The following is a 27,269-nucleotide window of genomic DNA, read 5'->3' on the forward strand; positions in this document are numbered from 1 at the left end:
GAGTGACAGAAATGAATGCACAAACAGCAAGACTAGACTAGAGTTACACAATCAATTGTGCCAATAAATGGTAATCAAGTGAGTTTTAATTTGTAATCTGGAGAGAGCTATAGTTGGTGAGAAGAAAGAAAAATATAGCTTATTTTGCTGCAGATGCATTTTGACAGAACATTAAATGTGAATTTTTCTTTTGCAGCCATTGCTCTGAGCCTAGGAGCTTGTTTAGAGGCTGCACAGACACTGGAAAAAATGAGCAGAATTTTTGTTATCCTTTCCAAAGTTACCCTCAGAAAAAAACACAGCATCTATCGTTCTTTAATGCTGATTTATCTTATGCATAACTTAGTACAGAAGCACATATTTTGCGGGTATTAGTATTGACATAAATCTGAGGTGATTCATGCCAGCTGAAAAACCTGGTGCTACTGTGTCCTCTGAAGGTTCCTGCAGCGCCTGGCTGACTGCTGTCAGGTATTAACAGATGCCTGGCATGTAGTCGAGATTGCTTTTACTCTCAACACTTTTCTGAGACAACTCCACAGTTTGTTTCTTCCCTTTTCCTGGTTTTATGAGAGGACTCAAATTTTCTAAATGTCTTAATTTGTAGATAGCAAGCTATGTGAACAAATTTGCCTCAGACATCTCTATCTTACAACGGTCACTAGCCATCCTGGAATCAATGGTGCTCAATAGCCATGACCTGTACCAGAAGGTGGCACAGGAGATCACAATTGGGCAGCTAATCCCACATCTCCAGGGGTGAGTATATTCAAATGCCACTTGATATGCTGTTCTTTTTTAATTTTTGTTCTTCCAAATGAGCACAGCATTTAGAAAAGGAGTGATATGAAGACTCCTGCATAAGTTCCACATCTGTGGCTGAATGGCAAATAGCCAGCTTTCTGGAGTAGCTTGATCATAGACTTCTAGTATTATTACTTCTATTACTAATTAATTTTTTCTTGGTGCGAAGCTGCCTGTATGGTTAGAAATGGGAAGGAAAAGGAGAGCACCTAGTATTGGTTGTGGTTGAATGCTTAGCACCATCAGCATACAGATGGTATGGTTTTGCCTGTCAGCCTCTGGGAAACATGTAAGACAAAACCTGGCCAACTTCTGTTGAAGGTACATTTAGAAAGAGAGAGGTCTTTTCTTTAACAATAATGCACTGCTATTCACTGGATGGAAACCACTTCCTTTAGCAGAGGGTAATGCGTTTTAAACTGGAATGCATACCTCCTGGCTGGGGCGTTTTTTCTACTCACCTGGAAAGCTTTTTAATATCAACAAGGTTTTCTTCAGAGCCATTTAGAGTTTCTTCTTCCTAACTGTAGCTGGGGCATCTGAGCATCTGGCTGGAGCTCATTGTCTGAGCTCCTGATTAATGGCACTTTGAGGTTGTTACTCATTTCACCTTTCTTGAATGCTGAGCATCATGTTTCTCTTACTAATAATAGAGAGAACCCGAATGACTAATTACTTAGCTTTTATATGAGTAACTCGAAGTGCAAACAGTCCCTGATCTTCTACTGGTAGTAATGCAACTGGAAAATGAGTTTCTGTAGCTTGTGTGTTCGTGGTCATATCTCACGTTTATGATTTTCTCCCAAACAGGACAGACCAAGAAATCCAGACGTACACCATTGCAGTAATAAATGCACTTTTCCTTAAAGCCCCGGATGACAAGAGGCAGGTCAGTTGTTGGGGTTTATATCCATGTATTGTAGGAAACACACTATGTTCATACATGCAGATGTCCCAGTCACTACTGTCACTGGTGTAATAGCATTCATTTCAGTGGAGTTACCTCCATCTTGTACCAGTATCAGGGAGGGTTAAGAATTCTTCTGCAATTCTGTAGTTCCCTGTAACCTCACATGAACCTTATTGACTGTGGCTGGCTGTAGTATTTATTGTACTGAACTCTTTGCCAGCACAGCTTGTAAACCCAGGCTATTTTTTTGGTAAGTCATCTTCCCCTCCAGATTTCTTAAAGAAATGTGTTCCTTTTGATAAAGGGACTGTCTTGGCACGTCAGCATTTCATGAATGTCAGCGCACTATTCTAAGTTAACTTTAGGGCCAGAGATCAGAAGCTTCAAAAGGAAATACTTCAGGATTGCTAGCTGATGCTAGCAATTGAATGTGATGCGTTATGAAATAGAGAAGTTTCATCAAGTGTTTATCAAGTAATTAGCTTGTGTCAAAACAGAGTTACTCATTTATTTATTTAGTATTTCCATCACCAGGAACCATGATGATAATTCTTGGTGACCAAAACGAGGTCATTGAGAGCTGCTGATAAATCCTCGTGAGGATTTGTCTTAGACTTATTTGCACTTTTCAACGCTGGAGAATGTTGAAACAAACACTAACACAAAATACAAATGGAAAATGGAAACTGTGGAATAAAATCTTCACTGGCGCAAAACCTTACTGCACAAGAGCATGTGAGAAATGTCTGCAGATTGCCAGAACTCAAACAAGTTCTGGACTAGTCCTGCCCAAGATCTGTTGGATGCAAGGAGACAGCCTCTCTGCTTCCATGCTAGGGGGACTGGCATGATGTGAGTGACTGCCTTGCAGTTAACAAAAGGATTTAAATTCACACTGGCATCTGCCTTTTCTTTACTTTTTTTTTTTTATTTTCAACACTTCCACACCCATTTCTGTAATGCAAAAAGCCAAAGAGATTCAAAGTTTTTCTTTTTTAATGAGGATTGTCTTGTTGCCTTGCTTCCTCTGCCATTGTCAACGACTCAATCATCTAGAGAAAATGTAGGTTACTTAAAAATGAGGAATGAGAACTTTGTGCATTAGAAAAGAGATGTTGTGCAGTGAAATGATACTGTGAATGTTTGAAGAGCTTTTTTTCCCCCCACTTGTCTGCATTTTCAGAGGGACACGTTGCTATGGGAAATGAGGTGGGAAATTTTGTCACATAATTTTTGTTCTCCTCTGTTACTACAGTACTTTTTTTAGAAAAGACAGCTCATCAGCTGCTAATAGCCTTGAAGGTGTCTTGGAGACAAGGCTGGTTTTATTATAGTAATAGGTTTTGTGAATTCTTGTTGTCGCAGTTTTTGGTTCAATGGGCAAAAATGATATTCTAGTGGCAGGTTTTAACTTCCATATATACAAATCAGGTAACAGCTTGATTGTCTCCAAAAAGTGAAGTGAATTTTCAAAAACACATCTCAGTATTTGCCTGTCCATCTTTTTGCTGGGTACAGCTACGCATTAACAGCCAGTCTGTGCCCTGTAACATGACTTATATCATGTGCCTGGCACTCCCCCTGCAGTTCAGTTGGGCATTTCCATAGAGAATTGATGCATCTGCATCATTCATTCTTCAGCTGTTCTGTGCAATTGAAAGCAGCTTTGCCAGGAAAAAAAAAAAAAAGTTTAAAAACTATAAGCTGAGATTCTCTTGGTTTTGGTTCCTTCTTTCTTGCACATTATTCCTGTGTGAACAAAGTTTTGATGTGATACCAGTTGGACCGAATGATAGTGCATTCCAGGAATGTCCTTAAACAAGTGTCAGCATTGACTTGCTGTGCTGTGTCATGTAGGACTGTGATACACTTGTAGGTCATTGATTAGAAGCACGAGGGTAAGGTTTGTTGTTAGCTGTTTAATTCACAGCAGCAAGCAGTACCTAAATAGCAGAGTGCAGTATGTTACCCGAATCAACCAAATCCTTAAATTGTACATTTTTCAAATAGGAATTTAAAAATACACGTGTGGTAATTTCTAAGTGTTAGATGCATTGATGTATGAAATACATATGCTAATGTGTTCACATCCCTGCATGCACATTTTTATTTAAGTGGAAAATGTTAAAAACAGGATACGTGCCTGTTAGGCATGATTCAGGAGACCAGGCTTTCATTCTTTATTAGCATAAAATAGTCTCTCCTATGCGTTTTAGGGTAGTTTGCAGCATGGCCAGCCAGGGCCAGATGTCTGAGAGAGAAAGTCAAAACATCCAGGTTGATAGGGACTTGGCCATTACTTCTAGAAAGAAAAACTAGTTGGAGACAAAACAGTGGACCAATGCCAGCACTGCTAGCAACATACAGGGGGGAAGTATTAGTTACTGTGAAAAAACAGCATTGAGCTGCAATCTAAAAATTAGACTTTGTGACTCTGAAACAGCCAAAATATTAATATAAATATGCATGTTTTTGGATGTCTGATTTTAAAGGCCTGACTGACAGATTGAAAGGTGTTCACGCTGTGTGGCTGAGGAATGGGAGTTGTGAGGGGGGAATTGTGCTTGAACAGGTGTGTGAAAAAGCACTGTTGAACCCACAGAAGTCTCCTCTGAGATCTTGTGTTGCTGTTACTGGATCACCAAAGTTTTCAGCTTGATATACCTTTCACTCTGTCCCCTTTTTCACAGCAAAGTAATCTTGACTTTGTGGCACCAAAATAACTCTTACTGTTGTAGTTGATAAGCTGCTTCATTTTGCTTACAAGAAACACTGCAGAAACTTAAGACTTGAACCTTATCAACTGGTGTGTTGCTATAGGAATAGCACTAAAATACCTGTTTCTATTTATTTTTTTTCTAAATCAGGAAATGGCAAACATTTTGGCACAAAAGCAGCTCCGCTCCATTATCCTAACTGTAAGTATATCATTTTCAACATTACTTTTCACTAGCAGAGAGAAAAGCTGGATTGTTTTTATGTGCATAGGTTTTATCCTCATATACTTTAATTGCTCTTTGGCTTTTGATACATTTGGAAGCCTTTAATGTATAACATGAAGATCTTGTTATTGAGTGGGTTCAAAACTGATGATCTGAAATGGTGTTTTTCCAGCCCAATGAATTGTTATTTCTTGCTGACAATACAATGCAGAATAAAAAAAATAATAGTATCTGGGGGATCTTCTTCCCACTGAGAGTGTGAACTTACGTGTGAAGTCTAGGCAATGTCTGAAGGATTTGTAGTAAATCCTTTGTTTTAAATTTTAGACCTGATGGAAACTATGCAAGCCACACAGGGCTTTCCATTGTGCAAAATCACACCAAAAAACCCTGTGTTTTTTGGTTCTACAGGAGACTCTGTATCTTGATATCAAATTGCACACAATTTGTTGCCACTTGTACAAAGGAAGCAGGATATACAGCCCAGAATGAAGTTAATGAATGTAAATAAAAGACTTACTTCAACTATCTTGGGAAATCATAGGGATTTTGACATCAACCTGAGCGTAGATTAGTTCTTGAAGGGAGTAAGGTAAAGTTCTTCTTAAAAAGAGAGAGTTCAGTATCTGTTGTGAATTAGTGGGCAATAAGCAAAACCAAACAGCAACAAATAAACAAACCTTTTCCCTTTCTCACTCACTGTCATTATTTTAGTGATACGTGCAAAAGAAACAGCAGCAACGAAGTCATACACAAAAAAACAGGGAATTTGTTTCATAAGCATGTTTTTGCATTGCTTGTGATCATAAGAAATTGGTAGAAGCATATGGATAATATTCTTAAGTGTTCATTTACTGTCATAAAATGCTACTTTAGTAGCTTTTGGCAGATAGTTTTGTTTTACTCTGAGGCTTCAGTGAAATCTAGTTTCAGTTGTACTAATCTCCTACATGACTTTCCTTATGTCTTCCCTGCTGTGTTTAGTAACTTGGGCCTGTTTCCCCTGTAGCTGTTTAGTTTTAGACACAACAGGGATTTTTAAATGATCCACCAGTTGGTAACTGCTTTGTGAATGGGGTAATTCTGTGTTGTGTGTATAGGCTATTGTATGCTAATGCATTTCTAAGCCATCTTCCTCACGTAGATCACAGATGTCTGGTAGAGGTGGCATTGCCATATGATGTTAGCACTGACAGCAGCAGTAGCACTCACTGTTGTATCACTATATCTGCACATTGTGTTGGCATCTTGAGTGCTTTTCTGCTCAGGGAGCAACTCTCATAAATGTTTTTGAATATGCTCCCTCTTTTTATGCAAGTCTCTAACGCTCTTGGTAGGGAGTAAATTTTTCTACAGAGTGACTCCCTACTATTTTTCTTGTTTGTTTTGTTTTGTTTTCACCACTTCTCACTGGCTCAGTGTAGTGGCTAAAAGGAGGAAGCATCGATGCATTGTTAAAGTTCCATTCCTTAACATTTCTTATGAAGCCTGTATTTCATCTGAATACCTAAACTGGCAGCATTAGTCTTGGTTTAATTTTTTTTCTGGAATATGCATAGGCCATTACCTATCAACACATACTGAAACAGAAACACCCGAGTCCAACTCATGTGATTTTCTGATACAGTGGCATTCACTGCAGTCTATCTTTCTTTTATAGCATGTTATCAGGGCACAGAGGGCCATCAATAATGAAATGGCGCATCAACTTTACGTTCTCCAAGTACTTACATTTAACCTTCTGGAAGACAGAATGATGACAAAAATGGATCCACAGGATCAAGTAAGTATCTGATATGATCTTTCAGGACAGGAAGAAGTTAACTATTCATTGCTGTGTCTAAATCTCTTTATGGAGGAAAAGACACTGCCAGAAATGCTTGCATGACCTCTTTCACGATACGATGTTCAGTTGTGTTTTCTGTATGTCAAAAGATGAACTGACTATTGTATTACATGTACAAAAGTACAGCAAAATGGTCAGGCCTTTCTCTTTAGTATGTTGTTTCATGAACTGAATTTGCTCTCATCCTGATTTAAAAGTCTGAAGTGAGACTTTCAATTTTTATCCTTGTCAGAACCAACGGAGATGCATAGTCCTTGAAAGTATTCCAGCAGGGCAAAAATGGATATTTAACATTCTACAACTAAACTCAATTGGTGTTACAAGCAAACTCATTTTGTTGCTGTGAACCTGTGCAGTAGTTGTTCACCTTATTGTTCATCGTGTCCACACACCAGCCTTAATGCTATTCATTGTGACTTCCCAAAGAGGTTTAAATGTTGGTACAGAATCAGTGAGAAACAGAGAAGATGAGTTTTGTTAATTTTTCCTTTTTAAGGCCATGTACAAAGGGGAAGCTGATTGCATTTTTAAGAGGGAATTGTGTCAAGACTTACTGATGATATGAAGAAAAGGAGATGAGAGGGAAAGATGATCATAAACATAAATAAGTGTTATTTTGCTCTTCCTGTTTCTTTAGTTTGAGACAGGAAAGTTTGACTCTTAGAAGAATGTGAATGTAGTTACGTAGTGCGTATCTCAGTAGAGGGATTGAGATAACTACCATCAATACAAATAATGCTAAGTCTAGAAGCATTTCCAGTTACATGTAACTGCAGCAAGTCCTTTCTTGCCCATTTCCTTGCCAACAGAAATGGACAGTCACCAAAAAGGTCACAGAGTGTTAAGCTGTTTCAGTGTAAGTCAGCAAAGTAAGTAAAGGCCAAGTATCAGCTTAATTTGAAATGGTGGTGATCTCTTGGCTTCTGTAGTTTCGTGGCTGTGGTTAAAATGAAATGCATAGTTAGTGACCTTGTTAACATGAGTCCAACTTCCAGAAATCAACATTTAAGCATCTCTGCATGTGAACCCTACAGAAGTGAGACCTTCAGAAAATAAGAACCACAAAGTGATTCCTGTTGACAGTCTTTGAGAAACAAGTAAAAAATTCAGATTAAGGTTGAAACAGTCTTTGTGGAACTGATTATTAAAATGAGAGTTATTTTTAACAATTGTTTTTAACATTTGTTTTGACTCAGGCTCAACGGGATATCATATTTGAACTACGAAGAATTGCATTTGATGCAGAATTGGAACCTAACAACAGTAGTGGCAGTATTGAGAAGCGCAAATCTATGTATACTCGAGACTATAAAAAACTTGGATTTATTGTGAGTATTTTAACCCTGAGTGATCACACACTGGAAATGGCTGAATGAAAATGGCTGAATGCATCTGTTGCAGTACATTCTCTAATCAGTCAAATCTCTTGCTTGATCTTCTGGCTGTTGCCAACAGGAGAATAGCATAATTTCTTTGTCTTTTTGCAAATCTTTCTAACCCCAAATGATTGCTTAGCAGACACTAGAGTTAAATGGAAGAAATAACCATCTGAGTTTGAAGCACAATTTTGTACATCGTACCATAATTTAACTTAATGGAATCTTTGAACAAGCATTGTCTAATGGATCTGTGGCAGACCTGTTATTGTGCTCTTACTAACAGAGTGTAGTGATGAGCACAGTAAATCAAAGGTAGCTCTCTTTTATGGTATTTACTTGTAGGACCTTGTATTTTGTTTGCTTGAACTCGTTTCATCTGAGGGTAGGGTTATGGTTAGTATGTGATTTTCTTTCTCCTTAGATAAAATTGTATGCTTCACATCTTGCATGATTCATTACTTTGCTGTTGGCACAACAAATGTACACTGAATATAGTATGGTAGCCACAGATACAGATGGGGTGGTTTTAAGCACTGGTACAAGCTCACTGTGCAGTTTATGTGCTTTGCTCAGTTCTGTGCCTGGGGCTCAGTATTACCCAGTTTCCTTGTGGCTTTGGGAGGAGATTTTCTGGGTTCTTGTAGTTGTTTTCATCACTTAGGAGTGAGGAAACAATTCTACTGTATTGGTGCTAATGCATCTGTAAGGAGTCTGAAGTAAGTAGAGTGAAGGGAAAGAACTTGGCATTTTAGAGTTGTCAGTATGGTTGTAAAGTCAGCGATATGAGGAAGCTTTTGAATCTCAGTGTGGGTTTTTTTGTTGTCCTTGTCAGTCAGTCTGTTCTCACCTCCTGTGTTACAGAAGATCATTGCTATCTCAGCTTCTAAACAATTCGTGTGTGAGATGAGCAGAGGACTTTGGGCCTTCGAAGCCTGAAGAAAAATGCAGGCCCTGATTTATAGATGTATGAGCTGGATGTAGACTTTCTGCTTGTGATGAATAAGAACAACAGTGGGGCCGCACAGACCTTATGTTATAGGTGATGGAAAAATAACTGGCAAAGAAGGAAATGGTGACAAACCTAGATTAGGGATGGGACAAGGAGGAATGACGAGGTGTAGTAACTTCATGGTGGAGCTGTTCAAACAGAGATTATGGCATTGTCTCGCTCCAATTTATAGGTTCCTGTTTTATCCTCCTTGTTCTCCTGCCTATGTGACAAGGACGGGCCTCGAGCAAGAGTCATTGAGTACCCCTGAGATGGCCATCATCCTCAGATAAGGCCACACAAAGGAGCACTTCACAGCTATTTAGCTGCAGCTCATCTCTCTCTCTCTCGCCCCTGGCCTTGTCCATCTTGTCCCCCGCACAAAGGATTTCACAGCCCTTGCCCAGGATTTGTTCATCTGTGTCCCCAGCAAGCTTTGAGACAATGATGTAAAAGAATCGTCTCTTACAGGCATATAGAAAAATAGAAATGTTTCAAATTTAAAACAAGCGTTCTCTAATTGTGGCTGACCCCTTTTGGATATCTGCTGTGCACTCAAATTTTATCAGAGGACAAAGATGCACAGCTCCCACTGTCACTGGAATCTCTTTAGCATCTTGCACTTCTGAAAGCCTTATCTTCTTGCCTTGTTGAAGTTGGAGCTGAAAAACTACGTAATAAAGCATCTGATAAAAGCTGCACCAAGACTAGCACGCAGATTTTCTGAATTGTATTCCTGTTTCCCTGCTCTTTAAAAAGACTAAATATCAACAGGATTGCAGGCTAGCACTTGTTCTTCCAGTGCTTTTGTTTGTCCCACAAGATATCTGTCGATTCTGCAGAGCTGAAGTCATCATTAACAACAGTGCATTAGAACTGATAGCATTTTGAAGGAGACACTTGCTGTGAACCAAAATGTCTTACTGCCTTGTCTGAGTTTGCAGGAACTCTTGCTGTGTCTGTGCAGCAGGGATATCTTCATTATTCTCGTTTGGGCTGTTCTTTAGGAAACCTACAGAGATCAGCTGTATTCAAGGGTTACAGCAGCAATGTTTGCTATGTAACTCTGATAGCCATGCAACGGGGAATGGGGATCAAACTCTATGAGAGAATGGGAGCTGAAATCCAAGCAGTTAAGAAAACGTGGAAGGATAAAAAAAAGGGAAAGCATAACCTGAGAAAATAAATATGAGAAAGTGAGCTTTTCAGAGCACCATGACAAGGGTCTCAAGGCGGTGAGGCACTAACAGAATGATGAAGTAATGCACAAATAAAGAACCTTAATTGTAAATTGTGGGGGTAGTTACTCTGCTCTCGTACAGAATTTTTGGTTTGAGCAGAGAGTACAGGGACACTAAATATATAACATTTCCTGTAGCTGAAAAGGAATTGAACTTTCACAGACTGGGGAAGAAGGGCCTGTTGTGGAGCTTAGGCTATGAATCTGACAGCATCACACAGCTTGTCTGACTAGTCTTTAGCTAGCCTGGCTTCCTTCCCTTTCTCCTTTTAACTCCATTGCTAAAGTGCCTTTTGAAAAATGTAGGTAGGATACATTAGCAAACGGAGCTGTTCTGTGAATACCAGGAATTTTCTCTCCTCCTTGTTTTAGCCATTTAACCTAAGAAGAAAACCAATGAATTGATTGGCTGCCTTTGAATGCTGTCTTCGTTTGTTCCACTGGTAGTGGTGGTCAGAATAATTTCTTGAATTGATTAAACATTCTTCCTGAGGGAGAGAGCAAAACCATGGTCTAGCCATCCAGCTGTTCTTGGACTGCTTGTTCTCTTTCTGCATGGGAAATGCAGGAATTCTATTTATTTTTCTCAGCCACATCAAAAAGTTTTGCCACATTGCAAATGTATTGTCAAGAAAAGAGAAAGTCCAGATTTAGTTTCAAAAGTTCTCAATACCGTTCGTAAAACTACATTGTTAGAAACCTATATTCATTTAAAGAAACCACAAGGCCATTCCAGATGGTTGTGATGACCTGTGTGAAGTTTATTATGGGCAGAGATTTTCAAATGAGACGTTCTTGAGGAGATCTACTAAAACACCAACAAATACAACAGAAGATGACTCGATTAGGAGATGGAAGCTTCTCTCACCCTATGAAACTATTTTTCTGAGACAAGAGCAAATTCAATAGCCTGAATAGCATTTAATTTTGTTTTGGTTTTCTTTCCAGTCTTAAAATCTCTTTTGTCGGGGGAATCCCAATCAGTATTTACGTATGGCAGTTCTTGTATTAAAAGTAGAGATTTGTAGACTTACAGTAATAGCGTAATCTTATGCTAGAGATATCTGAAAGATGTCTCAGAACGAAGTTGTAGTGAATGCTTTTAAATTTAGAGGCAGGTCTGACCAAATTCAAAGCAGTGTAAGAAAAAAAACTGTTCAAGTATTTTTTTTTTTCCAAGTTTGCATTGTGTAGAGCTTTTCTGTTTTTGTTTGTTTGTTCAGACTCTTGTAACATATGCGTTGTTTGCATGCGTGCAGAAAGTCAAGATGGCAACTGATTTCTTAATTGTGCCGTGTGCTGTGCTGGAATTTATCGGTGTAGAAAAATATAATGAGTACATTATTACAGGAGATAGGAAACCAGTCTGACAAAGAGATGATAATTAAAAGGGAAGTTTAGAATGGTCTGAAGTTCTTGTAAAGACGGGCACAAGCTTAACGTACAAAAAATTAATGATGGTGACATAAGAGTGAACATATGCTGACGAATTCACCTGATGAAGCAAATGAGGGAGACATCAACAAAAGAATCGCCTGTGATGCACAAATGAAGTGACCTTTTGAATCAGAGCATTAGAAATTTTAGAAGCTTTTTATTCAGTGGTACAAAGTGCAAAGGTGTTAATTTAGGACTAGGGCCAATAATTCCTTTGGCGAGCAGGTATCTATTGGAAAAGGCAAAGATGAGAGATTGTGCACAATAGCTACTAAAAAAAAAAGTTAAATGTTAGTCTAGAATTTATCTGGAAGTGTAATTTAAAAGCAGATGAACTCTTAAGGCCATTTAATATGTTCTAGAGAATTCATGCAAAAGACAATATTATTTTAATTGTCCATGTAGTGGCTTGTGTGCAGATTGAATTTAGGATGAGTGCAGAGGGCAGTTGAGACTTGTGACATGATTAGAGACATGTCTTACAAGAAGTGACTTTAAAAGACTGGCTTGTTAAGCCTACCAGGCTGATGGCTTTGCAACTATTATCACATTAATAATTACTGAGAGAAAAGAAGTCATAGGTAAACTAAAAGCAGACTGGCAAGCAATCCACGAGTTTGCTTTTTTTGATTGGATTGATAGGGACAAATTTCATTACTATTCTAAAGATGGAGGTTGGTCCTTTATGAAAAAAATTATATGTTATGATTGATAGTGGTGGATTCAAGAAACAGAAGATATTCTCAGCTAAAAAAATACTGATTTTCAACATAGTCACTACCATTAGCTATGCTTTTTTGCTAGTGATGAACAAGAGCCTGCATGCTGTGCTCATAAACATCTGAGGCCAGCAGGGACAGGGAGGTGATCGACCCTCTCTGCTCTGCCCTCGTGAGGCCCTATCTGCAATGCTGGTCCAGATCTGGGGCCCCCATACAAGAAAGGCAGGGAACTGTTGGAGAGGGTCCAGAGGAGGCCACAAAGATGATCAGAGGGCTGGAGCACCTCCACTGAGAAGACAGACTGAGGGAGCTGGGCTGGAGAAGGCTGTGGGGTGATCTCATTGCAGCCTTCTAGAACCTAAAGGGAGCCTACAAACAGGAGGGAAGTCAACTGAAAGAGTCGTTAATAGCAGGACAAGAGGAAATGGTTTTAAGTTGAGGGAGGGAAAATTTAGGTTGGATGTCAGGGGGAAGTTCTTTACTGTGAGAGTGGTGAGGTGCTGGAACAGCTGCCCCGAGAAGCTGTGGATGCCCCATCCCTGGAGGTGTTCAAGGCCAGGTTGGATGGGGCCCTGCCTGGCCTAATATTAGATACGGAGGTTGGTGGCTCCCTGCCAGTGGCAGGGGGGCTGGAGATTCATGAGGTCCCTTCTAACCCAAGCCATTCTGGGATTCTATGATCTGCACCAGTGGGGTGATGCACTGACACTGAAACACACTACGCACTGCCTTATTGTGCTCATGTCCACTGTTTGGTCCACAAATGTTCATCAAGCATCCTTGATTGTCAGTGGGTGCTTTCTCCATGGAGAAATTCAGAGACTCACCTTTGCTTCATATGCGCTCTATGTCAGATGCCACTTTGTCAGTCTGCCCCTCTGCTGCTATCTGTAACACAGCAACAAAACGTAATGGGATACTGGTGGGTAGGTTCAACCTCTGCTGCCATACCACCAACATCTGCCTCTGACATTGTGAGCCAACGTAATAAAATAGGAGGCATTACTTTTATAGTTAGTGCATATAAGCAAAAACACTTCTTTTAATTGTAAATATTTTTCCTTAAAAAAAGAGGGCAACAAAAACGTAAAATCAGTGGGATGCATGACCTTGTTTTTGTGACACTACCGCATCACCCTGGTTTGATAGGAGTGGCTGCTGTTCTCAGTGGACTTTCAAGGTGTTCATCAGAGATTTTTGGAGAAATTTTACTCTTCCTGTACTTCATTGCTGAAAACAGTTGTTCACAAATGTGCATGGTATCAAACAGTGGTGACATGAATAAAATGTGACTGTGAAGGGAGGGATATTTCTCTCTGGTCAGATGAGGCTTATGAAGGTCTGGAAGAGAGACAGGATCAGATATTTGAGGTGAAAAAGATTTTTTTTTTGCAATGTTGAAATATATTCTCAAATTCCTGTATCAAAACACATAGCAAGGCTACATGTTTTTCACTGTTCACAGGACTGTGTTTAGCCAGTCTATCTAACTGCACACCATTACTTCCCACTGAGTCAGCACTGTGCTGTGTTTCCTCCTTGTTTCCTGACATCAGTCCAGGAACTGCTGACTGCTCTATGTTGTGTGGTTGTTGTGAGTGATGGGTGAGTGCCTGCTCAGCAGAACAGAGCCACTGCCATGATGCAAGTTGGGACTGTAGCATAGACTGGGACAGGTGCTGCTAGTGAGACATGGCCATGGTAAATGTTTCTAGCTACCACCTAGGGAGAAGCTGTCATGAATTTCAATGGAAATATTTAGCCTTAGTTATGTGATTGTCCTGACAAATGCTCATTCTTGGTACTTCAGTTCAGGCATCTCTATTAACCAGCCAGTTGTTGAGAGGAGGTGAAATGCTGTGAGTTTTCTGATTCTGAAAGGGGCTCTTTTTTCTGTGTTCTTGATGAGGCATATGTGAAATATCCCCGCCACGTGGCAGAAGGTGCTGAGGCAGGGCAGGGGGCAGCCCCAGCGGTGTGTGCAGTGCGGTGCTGTTCCTCGGGCTGGCAATGAGGGCAGCGTGTCCTGCTGCGGGGTGCGTTCTGTGTGCGGGAGGCAGGGAGGGGATGCGGGAACCTACGTGCAAACTCTAAGGTTCCTAAAGCACAGACACAATCAGTGCTTTTCTTTTTTAAAAAAGAAAAACTGTTTATTTTTATGTTTTTTACTTCTTTCTCATTTTGAACTGTTAATTGTTGATGGTCCAGTCTTTCTTTTCATGTCCAAACAAAGCCTCTGGACTGGATCTTCCTGCTGAAGTTCAGCACTTCTTCCTGTCTGAACCGAAGTCTGCTTCAACATAGGAGCAGCTGCGTCTGTGATTTCTTTTTATCCCTCCTCTGTCCCTGGGCAGGAATGAGGGAGTGGGACATGAAGGATGGGCTCAAGGGATCTTTGACTGTGGAGGGAAGGATTAACAGAAAGTAGAGTCTTCACGTGAGCCTGTGAGATGGCTCTGAGTGGGGGCTCTCCCTCCCAGGTAACAGTAAACTTACGGGATCCTTGTGCCCCTGTGATGTTTGAGGCCCTTGGCAGTTGAGGTCCCTCTGTCAGACTCGTCCTGCTGCCCCGGCACAGCAGCTCCGAGGATGGCAGTCCCTGCCCTGCCCTCTTGCTCAGGACTTGGTGAAGAAGAGATGAGAGGACTTGGGAAGGGACGAGGGAGGGGGTCGGGAAGGAAGGGCTCGTAGGAGCCTTGGCTGTGAACAGAAGAAGGACCAGGCAATGGAGGCTCCCCGTGAGCCCGCAGGATGGCCGTGAGCTGGGGCTCTCGCGGGTAAGGGCAAACTTACAGGACGGGAGCATCAGCGCCGGCGTCGAGGCGGCCGTTTTGCGGGAGGTGGACGGATCCTGGCGCCCCTGCGATGAAATTTGGGGCGCGACCTCTTCCTGGTTGGCCTGGCAGCAGCAGAGAGATGGCCGGTCTGCCCCGATGGAGGTGGATCCACTTCCATCAGCTCTTCTGCCACGGGTGGATCCACCTCCATGGGCTCTTATTTGCTGCCAGGCGGGTCCACCTCCATGGGCTCCATGTCATCAGCCTCTTCTTTAAAGGTGGCTGCTTCATCCCATCCTCAGAAATCACAAGAAATACCAAGTATCTCTTTCTGAGAGTAGAGCTGCTGCTGCCTTTGGCTGTGTCAGCTTAGGGACTGCGGTTGAGGGCAGTTGGGTTGATGGCAGTTGGGTGCCCATGGCGACAGGATTCTGAGTGCCACTGCAGGCCCAAACATGGCGGCTGGCAGTTGAGGCCTGCGGCCATTTCTGGGAGGCAGTGGCAAGGATGTAGCAAGAGGGTCAGTGGGGGCAGGGGCTTCTCCAGCACCCTGCAGCTGCCTGGGGTGGAAGAGGAGCAAAGCGTGCTGACACCCCACAGGCAGCCGAGGAAGAGGCAGTCATTAAAAGCAGTGGAGTTGCTGTGTTTGTATCGGCCGTCCTTTGCCATCCCTCAGCTCTGGCCCCGGAGCGTGAGAAGGTGGCATCTCTTCTGCCCTGATGCCAAAGGAGAGGGGTGTGGAGGAGAGGGCCTGGCGTCCTCTGGGCGGCCGCACTGGGACTGCAGGGGGTGCGTTGGAGGGCCTGTGAGCTCCTTGGGGCCTGGTGCTGGGGTTTTGCACCTGGGGGATGGAAGGCTGATTAGGGCTGCTGTCCTCAGCCTGTTCTCTCCTTGGCCACAGAATGAGTGGTTGGAGGTGAAGTCAGGCCCTTCATGGCAGTGCACAAAGAACAGCTGGCTATCAGCCGTGCCTCCTGAGAAGTAGTTTGGACAGGTTTGATCTCTGCAGTCTCTGGTATAGCAGTTCTTGGGAAGAGAGCTTAGGGGCACAGGTTTGTAGATGGCAGCCCCCCCCAATTAGTTGACCCCAGTGTAACTCATGCAGTGTAGAAGTGTTCAGCCTCTACCATCAGGTGAAGAGGAAAGGAAGGTGTTTGTTTCCTGTGAGGTGACTGAATTGCCAACGATGTGCCAAGAGATGTGCAGATCATTGTTGAACCAAGAGCAAAGCCAGTTGTATTCACATGTCAGGTGATGGCTTGCTGTACCTGTGCTAACATGGTACCAGGTGATCCCAGTGTGCCCCTTTCTCATGGATATTTGCAGTGTTTTTCTTTCACACCTTGTCTAGATGACAGAGGCAGTAGCAGTTATTAAGCTGCCTAGTGAGCTAAAGGGGCAGGTGTCCCCTCTCAGCCATCTTGTAGCTTTTCTCCCTTTGGCTCATCCTTTTTATTTTGTGAAGGCCTCTGGTGCAGATGGCACTTTTAGAAGATTGATTGTTGGTGCCATGGGCTTGATTCAGCCCAGCTCAGTTAAGTTGGGTTGCCCCAGAGAGGATGGAGACCTGTAGCCTTTCTGAGTGCCAGTTCCATGTCCGAGCACCCGTGCGTTGGCAGTCCTTGCCTTTTGCCTGACTGGGAGTTGTCAGTGCTCCAGTGTGAGCCTGGTTCCTCAGGTCCTTCCAGCACTGAGCACCTGGGAGAAAAGTCAGCTTTCACCTCCCATGCTCTCAGTAAGCAGCTGTCATTTATGTTTTTGGTGAAATTCCGTTGAAAGAATTCTTCACTGCTACAAATGCAGTGCTCTGCAAGGCTTCAAGTCCTGTTCAAGTTCCTTCAGTTGCTCCTCGTAGGCCATATTCTCCAAGACCTTCACCAGCCTTGTTGCCCTTCTTTGGAGCTTCTCCAGCACCTCAGAAATTATCTTATGTATTAAATACATAGGTCGCTCCAAAATGAAGGGCTCCTGTTTATTTCCTAAACTAGAACCAGTGCAGTGAGCTCAATAACACTATTTTATACAGCACTTTGTCAGCTAAAAAATACTATTGTTCAACAGGAGTGTCTTATTTTTTTTTAATTGAGAATGAACTACATCTTCAGCTTCAGTATCTGACAGAGAAGTGAAGTTATTGAAGTGGGGTTATAGCTCTAGGTTGTTTTTTGTTGTTGTTTAGGTTTTGCTTCTTTTGGGAGAAAACAAATCCATATCATCTTAACTCCAACAGTAAGATCCTGTTACTGCGTGCAGTTAAAGAATCTGGAGGGATAAAATACATTTGTGGCAATGGTGCACTTTTTAAAGCTAACTAGCTTTTGAATCAAAAAATAGGTACAAACTTTCTGTGGGGAATTGTTTTAAGAAAAGCATTTAAAAGCAGAATACAACAGAGAATGCTTTGGAGTTTGTGTTATTTATAAGCTAAGAATCTACATTCCCAGGTGAGCAACCACAAGTAGGGGTACTGAAACCTGCACTAGGAAAGTAAAACACACAAAAACAAACTTAAATTACAAGAAAATGGCATGGAGGAAGGAAATATAAGTGAGTGATTGATGATACCAAGCATACAACTAAGGGTGTTACTACTCTGTACTAACCCTTGGAAGAGCTGCAGTTGATAAGCCCAGTTGTTAATTTTATAGTTAGAATTCCTGAATCATTATAGAGATTATTTAGTCCTTTTTTAAAAAAAATTTCTACTTACAAACAAGCAAACAAACCCAAACAAATCCCCATTACAGTTGTAGAAAAATGAAGGAATACTTTAATTTTGTTAACTAGTTAAATTCTAGAATGTTGTGCAGCATGTATCTCTGCATTGTAATCTCACAGAACGTTTTCTAAGTGAAGACTTAAATCTTTTAACAGCAATACTGACTTCTGTCAGGACTGTTTTCTTTAGTACTTTGATATTAAATCATCAGCTGAGGTTATAAATCCTTCATTTGCTGTGTTTATATGGCGTGACATTATGTGGAATACGCTGAACCTTGTGTATCCCAAAAAAAGCTGCTACCAAATTTATAGCATCACACAGCAGAGGGCAGTAGCATCCCACCAAATGCAGGTTGATCACAAAAGCTGCTGAACAGCTCACTTTCATAGCATCACTAGAGAATCATTTCAGCCTTAGAAATACTAGAAACCGCTGTTTTGTGCTTCAAGTTCCTGTTTCTGAGGTGAACACCAGCAGCTGGATGCTGTTTAGCCTAGATGATACCTTGGGCAGAATGAAGTTCCTTTTTTTTGGCTTGCATCTTACAGGTTCTTGTAAAACTATAAGCATGGTTTCTTTTTGGTCTACCACACTTCGGTATTGTTTCCCTTTGAAGTACTAGTTTGTTCCTGTGCCCTAGTGTCTGTGCAAGACTCATAAGCACAAAGATAGGGATGCTTTCATGCAATCTGGATTTCTTTGTTTCCAGCAATCTGCAGATCTGTAACACATGAGATTTTGAACATGGCTAAAGAGCGAATCACAAAAGCTAGGTCTGATTTGCAGAGCATGGCCTGAGCTGACATTGAGTTCAAAACAGCAAAATATCACTGTCGTAGCACCTGAAAGCATAAATAGTGAAATCTGTGAGTCTTTGACAGTTTTAAGTTTACTGCTTACTGTATGTAACAGGGGCAGATGCTGTTCTCAGCCTAAGTGCTTGCGGTGTTGTGCTTATAATGGAAAATGATCAGAATGTGAGGTGGCTGATGAAAGCCATGAGTTGATCAGCAAATCCGAACAACCAGTTTGCCGTGTGCGTTAACAAAGGTATACAAGAGAATTTCTGCAAAGTGGAGGCGTGAGACTTAGTAACAGGAATCCTGATGAATTTTTTTTTAAATAAAAAATTATTCAATTTTCTAACCAGGAAAGTCTGACCTTACGATGTACCCGATGCTTGATATCTCTGTTAGAGGGGCTATTAAGATTATATAAATGCAGTACTGATGGTCTGAGGCAGTAATTTTACAGGAAGGGGTGCATGGGTCAGTCATGCTGACCAAGAACTGGGACCAGCAAACCCATATGTTTAAAGCACTGTTCTTGTTTTCCGTGCAGCTGAATGCAGTTTACCAGAATTGTTAGTCAGAGGCTATGGACATCTAACAGTTTGCACACTGTTAACGTGAATAACCTTTTTACCACACTGCTGAATTCTCCATGGCTTTAGTTCTTCTGGAAGAGAACAGATTAAAAAATTGCATGTAATTTTGGTGGGCTGCTAGGCTGCTTTGACCTTTCTTATGATCACTGTAAGAATGAAGTTAAAGCTAATCGGAATGAAGTATCTGTAGTTTTAATCTGTGTGTATGAACTGAGTCTGTATAATCAGTCTGCTATTATTATTTTTTTTTCAATTCTTTTGGATCATTTTGTACTTAATATAAATTTTAGTTGGAGGAATCGTCCTTTAATCCATTTCTTAATGACAGACAGAAGGCAAAAGAGGTTTTTTTTAAGGTTGTTTTTTTCTTTTTCAATATTTTTAGTTATGAAGTTGTAAAATAAAGGTCTTAAAATGCTTCTGATTAAAAGAATGTGCCTGTGCTGAAGAAAATCTGTTTAAGAAAAGTGTACATGTCCTAATGTAAAATTAGAGTCAACAGAACGTTGCATTTCTTGCATGTGCTTTTAATGTATTACTTGTGATTACACCGTCAGGAAATCTTGTCACTCACTTCCTGTGCAGTTATCAACTCCTGGGGGCAGGCAAGCTCCATTCATTTGGATGTGCTGGTGGTGAGGAGTTAAGAGTGTCGTGTGTGTATCGTTACAGAAGGCTTATCTTACATATACTGTTTCCAACCCCCTTCTCTTAGAGGTGGATCTTGTTACTTCTGTTTCCTGCTGCTTTGTACTGCATGGTCCTCAGAATTTGCAAGCTAAAGAAATAAGTTTAAGAAGCAAACCCTCAAAAACTAATCAGATGCAATGAGGTTGTTTTGCTTTGATAGTATGGATATTGTCTGGTTCGCCAAGGTGGCTGATTGCACACCAAATGCTAGCACAGTAATAATGCTTTGTGAAACACTGTGAGTTTTATTTAATATTAATCATCACAGTCATTAATATTTAATGATTGCTGCTACAAATGCTCATTTTTCTTTAAGATTATGCAATTTTCCACCGTGTGCATGCATGCATATAAACTTATATATAACTTATATGTACATAACTGCTTTGCTCTTCCCTTATCCCATTCCTCAAGCATTTTGCTTGATGCAAGATTTAAGAGACACTAAACAGTAAAGCACACATATTTCAACTTTGTTCGCTTATGTAGAATTACAGCCTGGCTAAGAGATTCTCTTTGTGCAGTTTCATTAATTCAGGCCTGTACTAAATTAAGAGATGATGAGAAGAACAACTCATTTGGGAATAATTGACTTTTTTTTCCCCTCTTTGGGTTAAAACCATCTCCATATGTGAATTATGAACCTTCTGATTGTTTGGTGTACTTTGCTAGTTACTTATCCCCTACACAAAAGGTATTGCTATGTAGTCTTTTAAAAGCCCCATAATTATTTTAATCTTCCTCCATTTTGGTGCAACTTCGTTCTCTTTTTGGTGTTGATCTGGAAGCAGTTAGAAGTATAGCAGAAAAATGCTTAGGCCAGGCAGAACTTACATACAATTTTGCAGAGCACAGCTCCAGCTCTTCACATTTCCCATTCCTGTTGAGAGATACAAAGGAAAATGGAAGTCAGGTGAACTGAAATTCCACAGCATAAAGATCTAGTCTTTTTTTCCAGCTGCCTTACTACTGAGGGCAGTATGCTTCAGTAAGAGCATACACTGACTTGTTTGAAGACAGAAGCATAGACTCAAAGGTTTTAAAACGTATTGGTCTTATTTTCCAGATCCTTCTCTTTGGTATCTACAAAGCCTGTTTTTTTGTTTTTTGTTTTTCACTTGTGCAGGAGGAAAATTTGGCTGTAGAAAATGAGTTTGTTAATGGGGCTTAGGTTCAAAAGCATCTAAAATATTACAGATGCTGACAGTTTATTTTACATAGGTAGTTTTTGGTTTATCGGTTGTTACAATTTAAGTAGGTTTTCTTTCTTTTTTTAAGGGAACCAATACTGAAAGGTGTTTCAATCAGTCTGCCTTAATCTCAGAGGCAAATGCTACATCAGAGAGGTCAGGCTTAGATAAATTTACCAGAAGTGTAAATAAATCAAAAAGATGCTCTTATCATAGTCTTATTCTTAAAAGGCTCTGACTCGGGAGGCCCAAGATTTGGCAGAACATGGCTTTGAACCTTCCATTTGATTTAACAGAAAGGTCTGGAGATTCTTTTTCTTGTTGCTATGCTGTGCAACTTGCATGTTTTGGCCATAAGCTAAAATAAATATTTATGTACGCTTGTTAAATGCTTTGTATCATTTCATTAGCTTCTAGACAAAATGCCTGTTAAAAAGCTCTGAAATGTTCCTTACTAAGTAGACTTTGAAGCATCAGTCAGCACCATTCATGCTTGTACATCAGCATGTGAACATAAGTCACGATGTACCATACTTACCAGGCATGAAGATTCCTGAGCTGAAAAAAGGCTTTTCATGCCTAAATTAGAGTTGCCAACATGGGGTATATCTAATCTACACCTCTCATAGTGTTTGCAAACAGATAGAGTTACTCAGGTAGATTTTGTTTGTGCTGCATCTGGCTCCCAATTAGCTGAAGACATTTAACCTGTGGTTATTTTTAATTGTCAACTTCAGATGCTTTATCATTGTTTTGCTTTGCCACTAGCACTATTCACAGTATTTTCCTATGTGACTGTCCTCTTACTAGTTTGATAGTTGTTCTGTTGGTTAGGATGATTATGGTAAGATTAAAACAGTCAGTCCCCATAAAAAAAAGTTCCGAGGTCATGAAAAGGCCTGCATTAATGATAGCATTTCTGTCTAAATTGGGTATATTCCATACCCATTTATCCCAGTGTACTTCTTGACTGCTGTGGTTTGATTAACACAAAAATTGTTGGCCTGGACATAGGTAGTATACTTGCATCATAACTTCAGGAGAACTGGAGCTGCTTAAAAAATTGTTTCTCGTGGTTGCAGTACATCTGCCTTGCTGTATGGAAATGTGCCTTGCACTTTTTCAGATGAGCCTTTAGGAAGTCTCTTGTGAACAGTCCCAAACTCACTTGAGTGAGAGCTCAGAGAGGGTGTGGATGTTGCCCAAGGAGGTTGTGGATGGAGATCCCTGGAGGCTGGATGTGGCTCTGGGCAGCTGGTCTGGTGGTTGGCGACCCTGCACATAGCAGGGGGATTGAAACTAGATGATCATTGTGGTCCTTTTCAACCCAGGCCAGTCTATGATTTTAACTGGACTAGGTCGTGCAGTGTCCAACAGATTTGCCCAAATGAGACAAGAAATCATGCACAAAGGTCTGCTAAATGCACTGGCAATCTCAGGTGTGGAGTAGCAATAAACTACTATGGCTTTTAACTTCTCGACTCCATCTAGCAAGTGGATGTTTGACTCAGTTTTCAGTATAACTGATAACTCAGTTTCAGTATAACTGGATAACTTAATGGATGCTGGGAGATGATTGGTGCTGATTTCCCATACTGAAAAAAATCCTGTTGAAATGACACTGTCCCACTGATTAACTTTAAACATCCCAGATGTCTAAAGTGCATAGCCTGTTATCACTTGATAACTTCATTTGCCCAGAAAGCATAAAGGAGTCAGCCTTTGCAGTGCAAAACATCTATCCAATATTAAGTGTGTCATTGTTAATTAAGATGAAACTTAAAAGGAGATTGCCCTGCATTGGATGAGATGTGATTACTCAGTGTCATAGCATTAATTTCAGATTCTTTGAGGCTGTCAAACTATTTCCATTCTCCACAGGGCTTAAGATCTTGGAATCCAAAGCATTAGCCCCATATAATTGTAAGGCTGCTGTGCTTATGAAATACCAAGGATAATGCAAAAACTTTGTCTTGCTCACAACATGTAATTTATTGATGCCTGCAAATGTGAGTGCACGTCTTTTCCTATGCTCTGTTAGGCATTATCAGATGATATTAGCTGACTTTTTTATGCCACCATAGCATTCAGATTTTGTTAGCTCTGACCACGCTAGATTCAGTTCATGACTGGGGCAGGCTTCTAGTGGTAACATGTGGAGCAGTGGTGCTTTGTGTTAAATTACCGAGTAGCTTAGTGAATTGAGGGAATACAATATCAAATTCTGATTTTTTTTTTGTTTAGGGGATAAATGATGGGCCAGTTGCACTTACTATTTCTCTGCTGTTCAGTCAGTGGGTCAGTTTTGTACTGGTGACTTCAGACTTGATCTTGACAAACATGATTTGTAAGTTTTGTGAGAATTATATCCAGTAGAAATATGCTGGAGTTCCTTAAATGTGAAGAGGGATGTGTTTGGTATGTGACTTAAGTGACTCACATGGAAATTATCTTAAAAGAGTTTCTGCATATACTTTAAAAGATAGATGCCTGCAAGCTCAGCAGCTGTTATAACTTGAAGATTATACTTGTTTTAGCGTATACGTGTATATGTCAATATATATATATATATATATATATAAATTTTAAATTCAGAGATCATCCAGACATAATTTTGTGTTGGAAAATTCAAAAAGCTGACCAAAAAAAAAATATATATATACAGGAAGAAGAAGAAGAATATATGCATATTTAAATAACTATCAAGGGGAAAACAGCTCTTTGTTAATTCTTGCTTTCTCTGAATGGGTAGGGGTTGGAAATTCCCAAGTCGCTGTTAGATCTCGTTAAATTAAGTGATGGATGTTGTGTGCATCATCTCTTTGAATGCAGTGCTGTTAATTAAATGAGAAGATGACTTCCTCATTAAGAATGTAACTCTAAGCATTGTTTATGTGGTATTTTTCCATATTTGTAATTCTTGTATGAATGAGCAGATGGGAATATTTTGTGTGGAAAACTTCAGGAGCATTTAGGGAAGGAGTAAATTTTGAGGTTGTGTGCTCACTGGCTCTAACATAAGGTTTTAAATTCATGTTTCAGTGAAAATATAGTGTAAAATGTTTCTTCCTTGCTAATTCTGAATTCAGATTGAGCAAACATCCATGTCTGTATTGCTGTAATTTATTCCTATGACCTAAGGGAGATTTAAGTGTGTGCACTCCAGTGGTTTGGAACCGAAGAGGTGATTGCTTTCCTTCCTAGCCCACAGAACAGTGTTTTAGATCCGGAAAAAAAAGAGGAAAATAAGAAAGTGCAAGTAATTGAAGATGGGAGAAGGCGATCACTGTCCTTTGCACTGTCTGCATAGAAAGATTTTTTTAAGTTCTTCTACAATCCACATTCCCTCCTGGGAATTCTGTAGTGTTTTTGCAGAAGGAAGATGCACAGAGTAGCGTCTAACCTGAGCTACTTTAGGATTGGGAACACAGAAGTTTGCACTTGCACTGAACGGAGATTACTGTGTCTAGCAGTGGCTACAAGCAGCATCCAGGACTAATTAGCATAACCTGGCAACTGATTTACATAGCTGAACATAGCACTGATTAATAATTTCTGATAGGCTGTCAATATCTGTCAAGACAAAAATAAAAGGTTTGTGCCTTTAATAGGCTGTGGATACAGGTAAAGAAATGGTTTCTGTGCTTCAGCACGTAAATGTGGAAGATACTGTTAGGATTAATACAAGGAACTAGGGGAGCTTATTCCATTAGCTGTTATCTACAGACAGAACACCATTACTGTGATTAAGCATCTCAGTGTGAGCACACATTCTACCACTGAAATCTATACATCCCTCAGAGATTGCCTTGGAAGCCAAGAGTAAGACAGTGGAGCCATTCAAGACAGATAGAGAGGAAAGCTTTATGCAGCTAGGACTGTGTGATAATGCTAAGTTGTCTCATTATAATTCCTAGGCTGGAATTTATCCACAATAATGCTAATCTTGTGAAATGTGCTACTTTATTATTATTATTTATTTATTAATGGCATAAACAGACGCGATTTTAGATTTGCATCTTTTCCAGAAGGCTGAATTTTCATACCGTCCTAAGCTGGCTAATAAATTCTTGGTGGTTTTGGTATGCTAACATGCACCGTGTAAGAGAGTAAGCTGTTAAATACTGCTCAGACCCTGAGGCTGAAAGATAGATTTTTACTCAATCTAATGGAAAAAAATAAAAATGACCTGAAAAATTGTAGGTGGCAAACTTATCTCCTTTGTATTTCTTGGCTTTCTATAAAGAGACAAATGCAATAGACTTTATACTAAACAGATGTAACTAATTTGCCTGGTTGTTTTCCATATATGTAATAAATTATGTTGTAGGTGGGGATGTTTGCATACTTCTCAATTATTCACTATAGCATTTTGGATAATTTAGCTTTACATTACATTTCTAAACCCACTCTCAATCGGTTAACATTTCAACCACAAGCATTCGATGTGTTAAGAAAGAGGTGATTTTAGGAGGGAGGGAGAAGAAAGGAAACAGAACAGCTTGCATTCCTTTTGTTTTTGAAGAGTAATGGAAGATAATGTATTGTTCAGCAGGCATATCTCCAGCTATTTGGCTTAATAGAGTTTTGAATATCAAGCCCTAGTTATCCTGGGATCCAAAGTGACAGAAACTTTTGAAAGAACTGAAAATAACTGGATATACAGACTTGACTCAGGAAAACGTAATGCGTTGATGATGGCTTTTCCAATTGAACAGATAAAAATAATGATGATGGTAAGAGACCAAATGAGCCCTTGTTACTAAATGGAATGAGATTTCTCTTGCCCCCATTTGTTTTTGTCAGTGTTTCTGCATAATTTGAGATGCTAGAATGGAATGAAGGAAAGAGTTGTTCAGTCAACACTGAGTTAGATTTTTTTGTTTGTTTCTTTGTTTTCCACTGTACTGCTTTTGTTTCAACATTGTTTGAGAATACAGTTGTAAAATGAGTGCTAATGTTCCAATAGCTGCAGAGAGGTAGCTGAGTCTTTACATTCTCTGCTTGCCAGTATTTGTCCAAATATATGTCTGTGCTGTAGCATGGCAGTGAAGAGAATATGTGCAGCACAAACCTGAAGTTCTACTTGGAGAAGGTATTATAGAAATGGTGCCTGTGAGGTTCTATGCTGACAGCTTCTCAACAGCTTTCCCACAGGAATGTGCTCATGGTTAGGCTCTAGTGGCGTTCCCCAGGACTTCATGCCCGAAATGTGGAAGACTTCAAATGTATAGGAGGTCCTACCAAGTTGTTTGTGCTGGGATTGACAGGAGTTGGGATAGCATTTGTGTGCCTGCCAGACCCAGCCTCTTGAAAGAAGCGCTTTCTGGAATGCTTGAGAACGCCAGAAAGGGGAATTTTCTCCCAGAAGCTGAAGTCTATTGTGCTTGTCTTCTGTGAGAAATGGTCTTGTTCTGATCATAAAAGTGTCCTGGCACATAAATGTAACTTGTGAAAAATGGAAGGTTGAACTAGGGAAATAGCCCTGAAGTACTTCTACCCTCTTCATCTGAATGATGAACTGATACAAGGGAAAAGAAAAAAGAAAAGCAAGTGAGTATTTCGGAAAACACAATCAACTCACTAAGCGTTTATTTTCCAGATTTGACTTCTACTTTTCTGCTGCATTTCCACCATAAAAATCTAGGATTGGAGGATATTCTTGATTCTCCATTATGAAGTAGTGAGCTTTGCATTGTATTGCTTGTCCTGCTGCAGGGAACTAATGTACACGTAAAATGAATAGACTGTGCACGCTATCCTGATCCCCAAATCGTAGTCTCCTTTTAAAGTGACAGCAGACATCTTAATGAACAATTTTTGCTTTCTAATATTTCTAATCTTTTATGTGACTATGAATTACTGACTGGCAAAAACCAACCCATACATCTAAAGATAAAACAGATGAGATAGTAGAATCCCATGTTTCGACAGCTTTATGGCCTGCAGAATCAATGGGAGGAAAAGTAATCAACCTGTGCTTTTGTCAGTGAGGTAGGTGGATCTGACCCTGAGTACACTGCAGGAGCAGATGGACAGAAGAAGAAATCTGTGCTAATCTTTAGCATTGTTACATAGTCAGTTCTCTGAGAGCAAATTCACTTTTAAAAGTCTCTTACAGCTGAGTCTTGCAGAATAGAAATATCATCGTAGAGCAACTAGGGAGATCTTCCTGTGTGAGAATGAGTGGAGCTGAAGACGTTGAAAAGGTGATAGTGATAAAAAAACAAAACTA

General features: G+C 40.3%; 1 protein-coding gene across 8 annotated transcripts in view; it reads left to right on the top strand.

The window, feature by feature from the left end:
- The window catches only part of ELMO1 (engulfment and cell motility 1), a 290,733-nt gene that overhangs the window by 102,073 nt on the left and 161,391 nt on the right, over positions 1-27,269 (top strand). For all 8 annotated transcript variants that reach the window (XM_052695784.1, XM_052695782.1, XM_052695789.1 and 5 more), the window contains 5 exons: positions 608-759; positions 1,615-1,693; positions 4,582-4,632; positions 6,317-6,439; positions 7,699-7,830. In XM_052695784.1, the coding sequence (XP_052551744.1) occupies positions 608-759; positions 1,615-1,693; positions 4,582-4,632; positions 6,317-6,439; positions 7,699-7,830 (537 nt within the window). The remainder of the gene's footprint in view (positions 1-607; positions 760-1,614; positions 1,694-4,581; positions 4,633-6,316; positions 6,440-7,698; positions 7,831-27,269) is intronic.

The sequence above is a fragment of the Tympanuchus pallidicinctus genome, unplaced genomic scaffold, assembly GCF_026119805.1.
Source record: "Tympanuchus pallidicinctus isolate F22 unplaced genomic scaffold, pur_lepc_1.0 scaffold3, whole genome shotgun sequence".
In the NCBI taxonomy this organism is placed as follows: Eukaryota; Metazoa; Chordata; class Aves; order Galliformes; family Phasianidae; genus Tympanuchus; species Tympanuchus pallidicinctus.